We start from the raw sequence: 16,591 nt of genomic DNA, 5'->3' as shown, positions 1-16,591 counted from the left end.
CCTGCCTGGATCCCATTGGATTGTGTTTGAGACCCCCAATTTAAAATAACAGGTACTGAGTCAGACAGAGAAAGACAAAGCACATTATACCACTTATGTGTGGAATCTAAAAAAATGATACAAATGAACTTATTTACAAAACAGAAATAGACTCACAGACATAGAAACCAAATTTAGGATACCAAAGGGGAAAGGTGGTGGGGGGAGGGATAAATTAGGAGTTTGAGATTAACAGAAACACATTACTATATATGAAATAGATAAACAACAAGGGCCTACTGTGTAGCACAGGGAACTATATTCAGTATCCTGATTGAATATAATTGAATATAGTAATCGAATATATATTGAATATAGTAATAACATAATGGGAAAGAATCTAAAAAAGTATGTGTGTATATATATGGAAAAGAATTTTTTCAGATTCTTTTCCATATATATGTATACATACACATGTATAACTGAATCACTTTGCTGTACACCTGAAACTAATACGTTGTAAATCAACTATACTTCAATTAAAAAAATAGTAAAAAATAAAATAACAGGTACTGAATTAAGCTATGATTAAGCCAATGTAACCTGGCTGTTTTCCCTCATCCTCCAAATGGTCTTCTGAGTTGTACCTTTTTCTGTTACTTCAGCTCACGCCTTCCTAACCAATCTTCAGCTATGCCCAGGACTGGGCGAGGGTAATCTGTTTCCCATGTAACATTTATTTTCATGCCTGCCTTGTGTTGTGAAATTCCATATTCCTAACTTGCTCGGCCTTGTCAAATGTCTGATATACGAGGCACTTTTATTATGGCTGTAACCTATGTCTGCAGCCTCAGCTTGCATTTGTAAAAGCAGTACCTTGTTCTCCAGGGATCAGTCCATTTGTTTCCCCCTTGGTGGGGCTCCAAGCCAGCAAACGTGGGTCTCACTTTGACCGGGGGGCCCACGTGGCTGCCAGGAGGCCAGGGGAGTTGGGATCTCACCGTGGCCCAGGCATTCTGGTTTCCAGGGTGGCATGGCTGGCACAGCCTCCGAGGGGCTTGGGAGCAGATGTTTGTCAGGCTGGGCAGCTGGAGGAAGGCAGGGGCCTTGTGTGTGAGGACGGACACTGAACGCTTTGTTGCAACTTGACTTGGTTGCAGATGGGCTCTTACTTCGGCTCCTCCTTATGTGCAGTTGACCTGAACGTGGACGGCCTCTCTGACCTGCTCGTGGGGGCCCCCATGTTTTCTGAGATCAGGGACGAAGGGCAGGTCACTGTCTACATCAACAGGGGAAACGTGAGTACAGAGCTGGGCAACATGTGGACAGGGTGTGGGAGAGGGATGTTGGCCCAGGGGAGTAGTGACTGAGCCCCATCACCCAGAGGAGGTAAAAAGACACGCTTCTTACCTTCAAAAAGCTCCGTGTTCCATCAATGGAAAGTTATACTCAGTGTTATGACTGCAAACATACAGGGGTCCAGAAAAATCTTAATGACTAAAGATGAGTGATTCCTATGTACCAGGAACCGTTTCTCCTGCTTCCTGTGAATGATTTCAATGACATGTGCACATGGTATCGGGGGTCCCCATTTTTCAGGTGAAAAAACTGAGGCTCAGAGAGGTTAAGTCACTTGCCCCAAATCACACAGATAAGAAGCAGTGGGGCTGGGATTTGAACGTAGGCAAACTGGCTTCGGAGGTGGCATGCTTCATCTCTGTTATTTTGTCTCCTTGGGACTATATACACACCTGCCCATGGAGGCAGAGAAGCCTTCTCAGAGGACATGATGGCTGGGAGGAATCTTGAAGAAGAATGCGAGCTAGGTAGACAGGCGGGAGTGGGCTGGGAGCTGGGCAAGTGGATTGAGGTGTGAGGCAGTGGGACCATAGTTCAGCGTGTTGGGACTGGGAGGGGTGGATGGGGGCCACCGTAGTGGCCAAGGGCTATAGTCACGATGTCCCTTATTCTGCAGAACCATGAAAAGGATGTGGCCGAGTCAGAAATGTCTCTGCAGCACAGTGGAGGGTGGGTGGGGGCAGGGGCTGAGGGGCAGCAGTGCACCCGTGGGTGCAGGAGACCAATGAGAAAGTAGAATCTTTTCAGGATCTAGAGGAAAGAATATTCAACAAGAGGGAAATGGTTAAATGAATAAATCCTGTGACCACCAGCCTTTAGCTCACATGAGAAAATGCTTATGAGATAATCACTGAAAAAGCAGGATAAAGACTGCATGTACAAACAACCTTTAAAAATGTACAAAATACATAGAGAATGTAAATAGATCTCTCTGGGTGGTGGTGCTTGGGTAGATATTTAGCTTTATCTTTATCCAAACTGTGAGAATGTAATTCTTTCATAATCAAAAAAGTCAGTAAAAGTGTACTTTTACGCGGTGACCAAGATGTTAGTTATCCTAATCGGGAGCGGGTGGTGGTGTTTAGGTATAACTAGGTGGGCAGATGCCAGAAAGAAAGGGCAGTTATTTAAAGAGGAGCCAGGGGAAGTTAGAGCCTTGAGCTTTCTTGGATGTTTGCAAACTGTTTGGGAAGGTGGATCTAAAACCTGGGAGGAAAGATGCTTCCTGGTACCTGTTGCAACAACTCATGGCACCTGCATCTGCACTGACCTTCCAGGAAGGGGGGACAAGGCAGGTGAGGGGAGAAGTGAGTTGGTCGTTATGGAGATGAGAACAGCTGGCATTCAGTAGCTGCTGGCCACCATATATGCAGGAGACTGCTGCGTTTGCATGGGTGTTAACTTGTTAGGCAATAAGGTGACCAGCCCAACAGCCCCAGGGCATGGAATCTTGGAGCAGGATAATCCCCCAGACCTTCTGCGGCAGCTGGCACCCACACATCCCAACCCCAGTCAATGTTTCTTAATGCCATGTGGTTACCCTAAGTACAAGGGTATTCTTATTTCTGTTGAACTTCATCTTATGTGATTAATGATTGCAGGGCAGTGTCGAGGAGTGGGAATAAATGATGACTTGTGATTAATGATTGCAGGGCAGTGTCGAGGAGCGGGAATAAATGATGACTTGCCTTTGAATCTTGGTGTTGCCACTTACTAGCCTGGGTGATGTGGACAAATAGCTTGAAATCAGCAGCTCAGTTTCCTCACCTGTAAAGTGGGCAGAGTCATAAGGTCTTCCTTATAGAGTCACTGTGTGATTTAAATGAGGATGAGGATATACAGTGCCTGGTACATACAAGGAATCAATGTTTCTCTCTTTCTTCACCACACTGATGGGAAGAAATCACATATTTGTGTTGTGGGGCAGAGGTTTCGTTGACTTAAGAACTCATCACACCTTTACTGTTTGCAAGTTGTTTGAGTACAGTGGAAAAAAAAAAGATTTAGTTGTAACAAAAGCTTTGGGATGGCTTGTGGATGTACAGTGGGTCTGAGTGCCTCTACCTGGGGGCAGGGTTAGACACTCTTGTGCCTCAAAACATTGTGTGTGTGTTTTTTAAAATATTTTATTTATTCATTCATTCATTCATTCATTCATTCATTCATGGCTGCATTGCATCCTAGTTGCAGTGCACGGGATATTTGTTGTGGTGCGCGGGATCTTCGCTGCGCTCGGACTTCTCTCTAGTTGTGGCGCGCGGTCTCCAGAGTGCGTGGGCTCTGTAGTTTGCGGCAGGCGGGCTCTCTAGTTGAGGCGCCCGGGCTTAGTTGCCCCATGACACATGGGATCTTAGTTCCCCGACTAGGCATCGAACCCAAGTCCCCTGCATTGGAAGGCAGATTCTTAACCACTGGACTACGAGGGAAGTCCCTCAGATGGTGTTTTAATGCTCTGATAGTCATGTGCCAATGATTTGGGGGTAAAGTGGGCGTGACTTTTAGTGACACCATCACCATTGACCTCTCCCTCTGTTGGTTGGTGTTTGCTTAGGAAATCCAAACCACACGTGAAAATGGGCACAGTCATGTGTCCTGTTATCACTGCTCCCACCCCTTAACCAAGAACTATTGGGTGTTGGGTTTTCTGAACCATGAGTCCCTCTGCCAAGATTACTAATACATGCACCCTACAAAACAGCTTTATAAATTTGTACCAGAAGGCAGAGGAGAGCAGAAATGGAAATATGTACTCCCTCTAAAACAACTTTGGGGATATTGCGGGGAGAGGAGACTGTGGGGACAAGCAGGTAGGTTGGTTAATAGGTTGGTGTATAGAGCGTTAGGACAAGGGAGAGGTTTAGTCATCAGTGGCCAACAGTGGGTCTCCTTCCCTCTAAAATGCATCTCAGGCAATCGGAGACCTTCATGGCAGCCAGGTGGAAGGAGCTCATTTGGCCACCAGTGGGTGGGTGGGGGGGAAGTTTGGGTGCCTGGGATTCTGCCCAGGTGTTTCCTGTCCATGGGTGTGCTGCAGGGCAGGGCGGCATTCCCGGCTCTGTTTTTTCATTCTTTTTTTGGTTATTCTGTTTGTTTTGTTTCCCATTTTCCCTCCATCCTGTTTCCCAGGGAGCCCTGGAGGAGCAGCTGGCCCTGAGTGGGGATGGCGCCTACAATGCACACTTTGGGGAGAGCATCGCCAACCTGGGCGACCTCGATGATGACGGGTTCCCAGGTCAGTGAGCTCGTACCTGCCCTCTAACTTGCCCCTGTCGTGGGCGCTCTGGGGTCTACCTGCCCATGGCAAGGCCCATCCACGTACACTGGGGAGAGGACGCCTGTTAGAAACCACATTTTCTGTGTAGACACAGGACTGAGCCCTGAGCCCACTGGAGTTTTGCTTCCATGAAATCCCTTCTCATCAGCTCAGTGCTCTTTGCTATGTGTTTGTGGTGCAGTGAACCTTGCGGCTGGTCCATAGGGGCTTCTATGGCAGCCAAGTCTGAACCAGCTTCCTCTTGCTACAAACCTTTCTTGTTTCTGAGCCTCTGATGCTCCACAATGCTCTGAGAGCATGGAGGAAGATCTAGTTGTCAGTTTGTGAGAGTAACGTTGATTTTTTTGGTAAAGGGAATACCATTTTATATAATTCCTTTACCCAAGAATAGAGTTGACTTTCTCAGTTATGCAATAACCATTGTCTATGGAGTTCCCTTCTCAGACAGGCATTAGGGTGGGTGGTTGATATTTGCGTTTCTTTTATTGGATAGATCAATAATTTATTCCTATGAGGATGAGGGAGAAATTTTCTGGAAGTAACCTCTTCTCAGCTTCTATAATTTTCTTTCTACGTTTTTTTTTTTTTCCTGCTGCTAAGAGATAATGTGCCTAGTTTAATGCTTGAACAAGCAGCAACCAAGAAATTTCTAGACATCATGGCAGGAATTAGAGAATCCACCATTATGTTACTCCACGTGGCTTTTCTAACCCAGAGCTGCTTTTCTCCCCCTAGATGTGGCCATTGGCGCACCCAAGGAGGATGACTTTTCAGGAGCGGTGTACATCTATCACGGTGGTGCCGGTGGGATGGTCCCTCAGTACTCCATGGTAATTGGTGTGAGAGTGTCGTGGCTGCTGTTCATACATTCATTCCACAGATACACACAACACACGGCGTTGTGCCTGCCTTCACCTTCCCCCGCTCCAGTGGAAGACACAAACCATTGAGACTGCTTTTTAAATCAAAACATATTTATAGACTCCCGAGTTTGCTCATATCCAGGGAGGCATTCTGCCTACAAAAGATAAGATCCAAATTCTTAGCCAGAGTTAGAATGATTTATGTAAGAAGAGGTGGATTGCTATTTTCTGGTTACTGCTTTGCCAACCATCTGTGCTAAGCCAAAGGAATATCTTGTAAAATATAATCTAGAAAGACAGTGGTCCATGGAGGAGGGACATGAAAGCTGTCACAGGGCTGTTGTCACAGTTGGCATTAAAACGGGGAGCTGGTTAAAGCCCTGGCCTCGTGCCCCAGACTTGGGAACGTGGAAGTGGTGAGTTCTGTTTTTTGCCATATCAGCTTGGAGTTCAGTCTTGCTGATGGTGTCAAGCCCAGCCCCTGGGAAAAAAGGAAGTCACTCTCTGGACAGAAGCATGGTCAGGATGTTTGTGGATGTCTGCATGTAGAGTGGCACAGGCCTGGGTCTTTCTCCCAGTGGGTCAGCGACAGAAAGGGACTGAGCACATGTCGAGAAATTTCCAATCAGCACCTGCTGATTTACTGAACATTTACTACGTGCTAACCGCCTCCTATTCATGCTGACATTTCTCATCACCAAGAAGCTTGCCTTGTATCTTGATTATTGCAAAGGAAACAAAACTTTGAACTGAGTCCTGTTCTTATAAAATGTTCTATAACATGAAATAGGAAAGTATCGAAAGCTGTCCATGTACTAAAGTCTCTAGGTAAGAAAAGGCTTTGCCAGTTGATTTTAAGAGGCAATGCATATGTGTAAGTTCAAGGTGTATGTTCCTAATTGTTCTTCCTGCAGCAGATATGAGTTAGCTAATGAAGAGTTGAGGGCTGGCTGGTTTGCTGCCACTTGAGCCCAGATTCCCTCTGCTGGGCCTCCTGCTCGGCTCCGTGCCTCTTGCAAGAGGCAGATGCCAAGGTAGGTGCTGGCGAGAGCAGGGATGCTTCCTGAGCGCCTGCTCTGCCCTCTCGCCTTCAGTCCTCAGAATAGCCCTGTGAGATGGGCACCTTGGTTATCCACCTTTTATTTACGAGGTGACTCCAGGCCAGGGAGGTTAATTAACATGCCCATGGTCACCAGCTAGGAAATGGCAATTTGACCATGAACCTTTGCCAGTCTGACTCCCAACCCTCTTACTGCAACCACCGCCCTCAACTCCACATTGGGAAAAAGGAACGCTCAGGGAAGCTCAGTTGGAAAACTCAGAACTATGGAAGCTTATTTGTCTGTGAGGCATATATACTCTGAGGGGCATTTATCTACATGGACCATCCTCTGTGCATTAGAAATGAGTAGTGGTGGGAATAAACTCCTAGAGGATTTAGCTGAGGTGGCAGGAGGAAGAGGGCTCTGGGCACAGTTTGGGGGCCACATCCGTGTCCCAGGGGCTGCTCTACCCTGGGTCAGGGACGCTGTTCCCACTGTCACAAGCTGAAAGTCATCCAGGGAGCAGCCTTCTTTGTGCCGCCATCGAGGTCACTCTCCACGCTTCCTCCTGGAAGCTTGTTCCCGGACCTGGGAAGCTAATCACACAGAGAGGCAGCCTGTGAGAGACCCCCAGCTTCCCCTCCTCCGGCGGCCCTCTCGTGTTTGTTGTGTTGCTGGGCGGACTCCCTGCAGAGAACTGAGGTATAAATTTTGTGGTCAGCGCAGATTGTCTTTAGTAGGAAGCAGGGATCAGCAGCTGGACCCGTCCTGCCTTTGTCAGCACGCAGCCTGGCTCATTAGCTCTAACAAAGAGAAGTGGTTTGGGGCTCTTTAAAAAAAAAAAAAGAAACAACCATGATTACACGTTTCCAGACTCCTAATATGTATGTGATAAGGTTTGTGATTTTAAAGGAAGAAAAATCCTTTAACGCCAGGTTCTCTCCAGGGCCCAGGCCTGGACAGAGCGGGCATTGTGTGGGTGAACTACAGGAGGAAGTCAGAAACAAGTCTGGGCAAGGGAATCGCTTTTCTTTGGCCCAGATTGGTGTTATTTCTGTTGGATGCGTTGTGAGATCAGGGTCTAAAGTTCTTCCATATAACTCTGTAACTCATTCCTCTTTCTCGAGTTTACCATGAAAAGTGTTGATTTTAAGATCCTTGTGCGCCTTTCTCAATTTGAGAGCCCTCCGGGCATGTCACGGCGGCCCCTGTGATCTTTCTCCTGCCATCAGGACACCGCATGTAAACCTGGTGAAGTGGAGGTTTCCCAAGGCTCCTGGTTTTCATTTAGAGTTATTAGCATCGAGCAGACTTATCTTCCTGGCTTTATGGCCTAATGGCCTGCAGATGTTTGTGGGATAACTTAAGCCTGCATCGCCACCCCCAAAAGGACCACCCCTTCACTCTTCCCTGCGTGTCTCAGCCACAGCATACCTTAGAAATGCAAACCCAGGGCAAGCTGCTGCTCTCATCATTGGACCTCAGAGCCGAGATGGTCTGCTTCAAGATGTGACTTTTAAGAAACGTGCAGATGCACATCCGTGTTTCCTTAGACAGAGCCATCGGGGATGTGGGGCTCTGCCTGTTATCAAGAAACACTTCTTCAGTGTTTCCCTACAGTGTTCTGATTTGTGCTTTGATGCTTGCACATTTCCTGTTGGATGGTTTCACTGAGGTGGCAGGCGGAGGGTTATTTGCAGTTATCGGCCGCTGCAGGGTGGGGGAGTCCCTGCTGTCTCCATCTGTAAACCCTGTAGGAACACCTCCTCCCCATACTTGTGACTTCTTTGCAGGATGACTCAGTGAGGAAAAGGATAAGGCAAGAAAGTCCCAAGTGAGCCACGACTATGTGTAAACCTGGTTCTGACATGGAGGTTGCTGTGTGGCATGAAAACAAAGCATTTCGCTTACCTTCTACATCGAGGGCCTTGGGAGGGAAGCCTCCCCAGGGAGACTGTTTAGAGAAAGGGAAGAAAGAACAGGTCAGATCCCAGAACATGGCACTTTTCTGATTCAGGAAGTTTGATATCTTTGTGAGGAACTGTGCCACACAAGCATGGATGTGTGACAAAGGCTGGTTGTATAATGAATATTCTTGGACCAACACAGCATGTGTTGTGTTAGCATCTGTTGAACGTAATGATGAAGGAGAGGTAAGTACGGATGCCCTGTGGCAGAGGAGCTGTCAATGCTGAATGGTCAGTTGAAGGCTGCCTTTTAGGAGGAAGGGTGGCTTCAGCTAAGTGTTTGGTTTTCCTACAGTTTGTAGAAGGTTCAGGACCATGGAGTTCTAGATGTACTAGGTAGAGCTGTTTCATCCTGCCTGTGATGCCCAGGAGCCTGTAGATCTTTTGGTTGGCTTGATGGAGAGCTGTCGTGCTAATTCCTGCCCACCTAGGGAACAGCTGACGTGTGCCTCTTAGGAGTGTTCCATGTTTACTACATGTTTGGGTAGAGAGATAGCAGGACAATATGTTCTTAGAATTTCAGCCAGCTATACCTGTATAAACACAAAAGAGAACCTCCCTTAGAAGTGGAAGTTAACCTTGATCCATTTGGAACTTCATTCAACACATCAAAACACTAACACACTCATCTGGGTGGCTTTTTCATTAGCACTGAGCTTAGAGAAAATTTTAAATGGTGACATTTGACTAAGGCAAGTAATAATAAAGGAGTGCATGGTCTTCAGCTGCCTGCTAAAGCCCCCCACCCCCTGCCCCGATAAAATTCGGACTACGATTTTTTTTCTTTGAACAACTTCAAGACCAGGTGTCCTAGGGAAGCTGCCCTAAAACAGTCACTGGTTCTTATTTGTGACCGTGCTCCTTCCGGTGACTCAATCTCCCTATTATCTGTTTCAGAAACTTTCTGGGCGGAAGATAAGTCCGGGTCTGCGGATGTTTGGTCAGTCCATATCAGGAGGCATTGATATGGATGGAAATGGCTATCCCGGTAAGCTATTTTTCTTTAAAAGCATATGAGATAAGCAAAGATAACCAGTCTGGTAAGCGTGATCACAGATGTGACCTGGATTTAGGATTAGGAAAATTCATACAGTAGAATAGGGTATTTTGCTTGGTGTTTGACTTTTAAGATGAAAGTAGTGTTAAAGTTTATTTTTCATTTTTAAAATGTTCTACTCCAAAGGGTTTAAGCACCAGGAAGGTGGATTTTTGCAGTGATTTCTGTGGCAGCAAGTCTTTCTGATAAAGACCAAAAGCACTCCCCACATTTAAAATGATAACTAGTGAAGCCTCATGTTTGCCTTGATATTTGAGCATATTCAGAGGCGTCTTCCTCTTGAGAATGAAGAAGGCACTGAGCAAACCCCCACCCGCACCCCCACCCCCACCCCCGCCGTGAGACGAGTATTGAGAGAAACACTTGGAGCAGGAAGAAAACCATGTCATCTCCCTGACGGACAAAACAGACCTTCACCATTCAAGGCTGGCTGGCTTGTCTTCAGGGTTAATTAATGCCTTGTGGTGACTGAGACTGATTGAATAAAAATGTACGATTTCAAACCCCAATCCCAAGTGATATCCGGTGTAGGTAAAATTGACTGGGCAATGGAGTAGTGGTTCCTTTGCTGCCTGAAGGGGATGGAGTAGGTGAGGTGAGGAAACAAAGAGAAGAATTTGGAAAACCCCTAAATCATCATGGAATTCAGAAGAAATGTCCCTGAAACTCTAGGTCATCTTGCTATCTTGGGAAAGTGTTTCTTTCCATTTAAAATGCCTCAGAAGGATCTGTGAAAATGAATGCAATCTTGTACGAGTCTTTTTAGGTTTGAGAAAGCAGTTCTTGTTCTGGGCAATTTGTAGCCATCCCTAAATAATACCTACCATTGGTTTAGCACTCTTAATATGTGCAGAATGCTTCCCCGTGCAATGTACATCATATAGTTACCCCATAGGTAGCTAAAGATAGGGGTGTCTCCCCAGTTTACAGACAAGGATACTGAGCCTCAGAGAACTAAGGGCACCAGAGACCACATCATTGTGGACGGGGACCCAGGCTGCTTCTCTGTAGTTGCACGGTGAGCAGGTATGGTCATACTTCACGACGGATGTGGATTTCTTATCTTGCATTTTTCATGAAAGAAATGGCAAGTGTGTCAGGTTCTTTTATTTTCAAATATCCAGGCAATTTAAAAAGGCTATTAGAAAATAGCAAAATTAACAAGCATACCCAAGTGCAGAAATTTTAGGAGCCCTGCAATCCACAGATATGCTCTTTGTTTTTCCTTAATGAGGACGTTGTGTAGATGTAGGGATTCAGATGCTTGGTTCTGTGAAGTAGTCATGGGAACCGCAGGGCTGAGAGGTTTATATTTGAGGGGAGGAAAGGCAGAGAGCTGTTGGGTGAATGCATACTTCCTAAATTAAATTTTTTAGGAATAAACATTACCAGCTAACACTTGTCTTGATTTATAGTTTGCCAAGTATTTTCATGAGTTTTCTGATTTTAATATCTGATTTAACATATTTAATAAATATATTGAACAAGTGTGTAATAAATATATTCTGATTAAATATTATGAAATATTGTCAACTTTTGAAGAAGACAGTGGGGATAATTATCTCCATTGTGCAGACAAGGACACAGAGAGACTCCGGGGTCACATAGAGTGAGGGGTGGAACGGAGATGATTCACATGTTCTACAGAACTTAGAGCTTTTCCCAAGAGTCATTTAATTCCAAGTGTCCCCCTCTCTGATTCTGTGATGTCCAAAAGAAATATAATGTGAGCCACTTACATAATTTAAAATGTTCTAGTAACCGCTAAAAAGATAAAAAGAAACAGGTGAAATTAATTTTCATAATGTTTAATTTAGCCCAATGTATCTAACACATTATCATCTCAACATACAATCAACATAAAAATTATTAATGAGATCGTTAATGTTTTTTGGTACCAGGTCTTTAAAATTGTTTCCTGTCTTACACATACAGCACATCTCGGTGCAGACCAGCACGTTTTGGGGTCTCAGCAGCAACATCTGGTGATTGACTGCCATACGGGGCAGTGTGGCTCTAACTCCTACAAAGTCATTTCAGAGCCCGGGGGGGCCCCCTGACCTTGAGGCTGGCCTCCATTGCCATGGAGCCCCTTGACAGCGGGTGGGTGAAATGGGCTCAGCAAGTTTCTGAATCTGTAAACTTGTGGTTTTCAGATGTAACTATTGGAGCTTTCATGTCGGACAGTGTGGTTCTCCTAAGGTGAGATGCTTCTCTCTTTCCTCTTGGCTCTTCGTGGGTGAGGGATGGAATTTGGTGGGGGAGGGGGGCCCAGGGGAGTTATTCATCATTAGTCAGCAGTCACTCTGCCCTGTTCCTTGCAGGCAGAGGTGCTTGGTAAGTGCGAATGCTGCCTTTGTTTTTTCATCCTTGTTATCCTCTATCCCAGGGTTTCCAGCCAGTGGGCCTTGAGTGGTTTACGTGTGTGAGAGGATAGCATCCCTGGAGCTTCTAGGAAGAGTTGGGGTTTTTGCCTTTTGCCGTGAACAATCCCTTCCATAGATGTGCTTTACACATGGTATCATTTCCTGTGGGTGCCATGACACTGCCCTATCCCATTTCTTCATCCCTGCACCCTTCATCCCGGCTTCCCCACCTTGTAGTCCCCAGCCCCCCAGGGCCTGGGAGCCTCCTGCCCTCTCATTCTTTGGTGGCAGCAGAGTGTGAGGGACATGAGCTCAGACCCAGTCCTCGCTGTGAAACCCATGCAGTCTGGATCTCTCCTGCAAAGGCCAGCGGGCTGCCGGCCCACCCATGAACCCTCTCCAAGTATTTCTGTCTCTGTGACTCAGAGAAAGCAACATTACACTTTGGAGCGGGAGCCAACTCATAGGTTTTGTTAACAACCTGATTTCAGAACTTTCTAAAATAGGCTAGTAGGATCTTAGAGCTGGAAGGGATCCCAGAGGCCATGGATTTCCACACCCTAGATTCCTCTCATTCAGCAGGGCCTTCCTCTGAGTCTCCACCACAGGACCACACAGCCTCCTCTAGAAGGACGTAGTGCCCAGGGTGGGGGCTTAGTAACTTCTGAGGGGACCAGTTCACCCACAGGTAATGAAAAATGTTAAATTGTTCAAGCTAGTTACTTTGCGCACACTTAACTGACAAATGCTAATTTCAAGGTTTGTCATATTGGCAGCAGTCAGAATTGTCTTTAAGAAAATCCATGTATAACTTACTTTTTCAAGATGATGACCATAAAATTCCTGAGTCAGAAATGACTCTGCTACTCCAGGGATTATAATACTTCTAATATCAACCACTACTCATTTATTGAGCACCACAATGGGCAGAGAATTGTGGGGAAACATAATATTTCAGGCATTGTCCATTCTACACCAAGGGGATTAGTTAAAGCAAGCCATAAATACATCATAAAACCTCAGCTATATAATGAAATATGTGATAGCTGCTATATGAACAGTATAGATAATAAATATTCTAAGGATTTAGAAAAGATGATGAACAACACCCTGGGGATGCTCTAGACAGAGACTTGGATCATATTTTCTCATCAAGACACATAGCCTCAAGGGCCTTTGGCTTTCAAGTTCTTTCTTTCCTAAGAGTTGGCTTAACATGGCCAGTCATGTTGGAAATGAAATGAATAAATTTAATATGACATCCCCCCACCCCCCGACAAATGTTAAATTGTTAAAGAGGCAGAATAGCCTTAAGGTTAAGAGTGTAAACTCTGGGACCAGGTGGTCTGGGTTCAAACCCTAACTCTGCCCTTACAAGGTGAGTTTCCTGGTCAAGTCTGGTAACCTCTGCTTCAGGATTGTCATCTGTTAAAAAGGCAATAATAGTACTTACCTCACTGGGTATCATAAGTTCTTATGAGAGCTCAGTGAGCTAGAACAGTGCCTGGTTTAAGTGCTCAATAAATGTTAGCAATTCTGACATCAGTTGGGTTTAATTTGCCTGCCTCAAAGTCTGCTTCTTGGTCCCCTATCTTCCATATAACAGCCCTTCAGTATTTGAAGGTGGCGGCTGTGTCCCTCGGGTGGTGACTTCAGTAAGATGGGGCCTTTAATTACTCCCCACGGGACTGGATTTCTACTTTATCACCCCTTCTTCTGGGTTGGTAGTTTTTCAGGTGGAACAGCTTTCATAGCTCCAGATGGTTGCGGTTGGACTTGTGAAGCCAGGGCTCTGGCTGGTGGCCTCACGAAGTCATTTTCCCTCTCCTCACTCTTCTGAGCAGCGTGCCCTGGCTTCTCAGGATTCCCCTTGAATAAAACGTGTTCCCCCACTTCTCTTAGTGGAAACCAGGCCCTCTCCAAACTGGGAGCTTCTGGCACAAAAGGCACATCTCATAGGTTCTGCTTTTTCATCATTCTTGTATTTTATAAGCTTGTAGCTGTGAGCTCTAACCCAGAGGGGCTTGTCTCCTTCTGTCCTCTGATGTGAGGGACAGCCCTCCCCAGGGGTTTGCTCACACATGGGTGTAAACATAAAGCGAGGCAGTTACACGTGGATGGGAGACCACAGACCCCAGCCTGGGATGGAGGGTTGAATCGGATGAGGTGAACTCTAACGGGGCCAGATGTAGAGTCCATCGAAGAGAACGCCTGGAAGCACTCCCGGGGAGGGGAGGCTTTAGGAGCAGGGCCAGGAGCACTGGCTTGGACGGGGAGGTCCACAGAAGGCCGTGACAGCCACTGCAGGGGTGTGTAGGGGTGCCGAGCTTACCGCAACCCATTCCCTCATTTATTCTGCTCTGTGCATTGACCTGTTGAGACATGAAGTAGCTCCCTGGAGTAATGGATGGCTTTGGGGATATCCCAGTTAGTGGTCTAACACCTTCACCAGGGTGCGGGCTCATTATGTGTCGCCCCTGTCTCTGCCCTGCAAGCAACACGACCCCACAGAAGGCCAGGGTTACTGGAGCAACACCACGTCAGAAAGTATTCTGACTGGTTTTATTATTTACCTGGAAGTTAAATATCAGGATCAAATCAAATATCAGAATTTGTACTATCCGAGAAGCATCAGAAAGAAGTATTCCATGGAAAAAGAAGATGTGGTATATATATATATATATATATATACAATGGAATATTACTCAGCTATAAGAAAGAATGAAATAATGCCATTTGCAGCAACACGGATAAACCTAGAGATGATCATACTAAGTGAAGTAAGCCAGGCAGAGAAAGACAAATACCATATCTCACTTATAGGTGGAATCTAAAAAAATGATACAAATGAACTTATTTACATAACAGAAATAGAATCACAGACATAGAAAACAAATTTCTGGTTACCAAAGGGGAAAGGTGGGGGGAGGGATAAATTAGGAGTTTGGGATTCACATATACACACTACTATATGTAAAATAGATAAACAACAAGGTCCTACTGTATAGCACAGGGAACTAGACTCAATATCATATAATAATCTGTTAGGGAAAAGAATCTGAAAAAGAATAGATATATGTATATGTGTAACTGAATCCCTTTGCTGTACACCTGAAACTCACACAACATTGTAAATCAACTATATTTCAATTTAAAAAAAAGTATTCCAGCCACCAGCTTCTTTAAAGTCTCAAGCACATTTGTGGTGCTGTCTTTGGGTGCCCCTTTGCTTTCATCTCAGACTGTGAAACCCAGTCTCCTGCCCCCCAGGGGTGTGGGTTGGCCAAGCTCTGCCCTCAGGAAGTTTGTTCTCTGGAATTAGCTCAAGAGGGCAGGCCTGGTGTTAGGGTGATAGGCGCCTGGTGTTAATGCCATTGAAGATCAAAGGAAGTGATCAGAGAGGCTTATGAAAGATTTCTGGGCTTTTCCTGGTCCAAAAACAATACTTGGAGTTGAAACAAAAAGGCTTGAGGGAACTGATCTGATGGATGTTGGAGATGTGCTTGTGAAGGTCCTGGTCTGTCATTTCAAAGGATTGTTGTTTTTTTTTTTTTCTTTTTAACAATGGCTCATGGAGGTCCTTTTGTCTGTACCACTCACTTCTGCTTCCTGCTCACCTCGCCTTCCCCTGCCAGGCTCTGCCAGGAGAGGAGGCGTCCTCCCCACGAGGGGGCCCTGGGGTGATAGGAGGGCCTGGGCTGCTTCTGTGCAGTGACTGGCAGGACACATGGGCAGCTGGGGCTCTCACAGGGTGGACGCCCTGTTTTGTGAAACTTTGGCTCCTCCTGTGGTTTTCAATCCCTTGGCCTGAGAGGAGGTTTCACCCATTTAACAAGGTTTTTGTTTGTTTTAATTTTTATTGGAGTATAGTTGATTTACAGTGTTGTGTTAGTTTCAGGTGTACAGCAAAGTGAATCAGTTATACATATGCATATATCCACTCTGTTTAAGATTCTTTTCCCATATAGGCCATTACAGAGTATTGAGTAGAGTTCCCTGTGCTAGACAGTAGGTCCTTATTAGTTATCTATTTTATATGTAGTAGTGTGTATATGTCAATCCCAATCTCCCAATTTATCCCTCCCACCCTTTCCCCCCTGGTAACCGTAAGTTTGTTTTCTACGTCTGTGATTCTATTTCTGTTTTGTAAGTAAGTTCATATAACAAGCGTTTTTGAACACTTACTCTCCTGGGAATATCAGGATGAACTCACCAGGATTCCCACCCCCCTCGGAGGGACTACAGGGCGGGTGGGGTGGGTTTGGAAATGGACAGTGACCTTAGTTAGTAGGTGAGGTGAGGTGTGAACACAGTGCCGGGAACACAGAGAAGGAAGACATCCAAGTGCCCGGGGTGCTAAGGAACACTCGAGCATTTTCTAAGGATGAACCCAGAAGGAAGTTGGAAAACCGGATATTGGATTTCTTCCAGGCAGCACTGTTGTCTGACTTCCATTAGACCTACAGCTGTATCTGCTCTGGGATCCTGCAGTTCCTTTCTACCTGTCACAGCTGTTCCTCTCTTGACCCATGTCTCAAGGCAGTGCTGGCAGTAGTGAAATCCCCTAACCCCATCTGGGCCATGCAGCTCCTCGCTTCCTTTTTTCTCTGAGGTTTTCCTTAACGCTTTCTTTTCTCAGAGTTGGTGTTGGTCCTGGTTCCCATCTGTCTTGCCCCCTGGATG

The 16,591-nt window shown here is 45.8% G+C and overlaps 1 protein-coding gene across 2 annotated transcripts in view; it reads left to right on the top strand.

Moving 5' to 3' along the window:
* The window catches only part of ITGA9 (integrin subunit alpha 9), a 354,422-nt gene that overhangs the window by 57,245 nt on the left and 280,586 nt on the right, over positions 1-16,591 (top strand). For both annotated transcript variants that reach the window (XM_068558926.1, XM_068558927.1), the window contains exons 9-13: positions 1,140-1,277; positions 4,465-4,570; positions 5,348-5,442; positions 9,383-9,473; positions 11,699-11,744. In XM_068558926.1, the coding sequence (XP_068415027.1) occupies positions 1,140-1,277; positions 4,465-4,570; positions 5,348-5,442; positions 9,383-9,473; positions 11,699-11,744 (476 nt within the window). The remainder of the gene's footprint in view (positions 1-1,139; positions 1,278-4,464; positions 4,571-5,347; positions 5,443-9,382; positions 9,474-11,698; positions 11,745-16,591) is intronic.

The sequence above is a fragment of the Eschrichtius robustus genome, chromosome 12 (genome assembly GCF_028021215.1).
Source record: "Eschrichtius robustus isolate mEscRob2 chromosome 12, mEscRob2.pri, whole genome shotgun sequence".
NCBI lineage: Eukaryota > Metazoa > Chordata > Mammalia > Artiodactyla > Eschrichtiidae > Eschrichtius > Eschrichtius robustus.
This window is presented reverse-complemented; position numbering and strand designations above follow the sequence as displayed.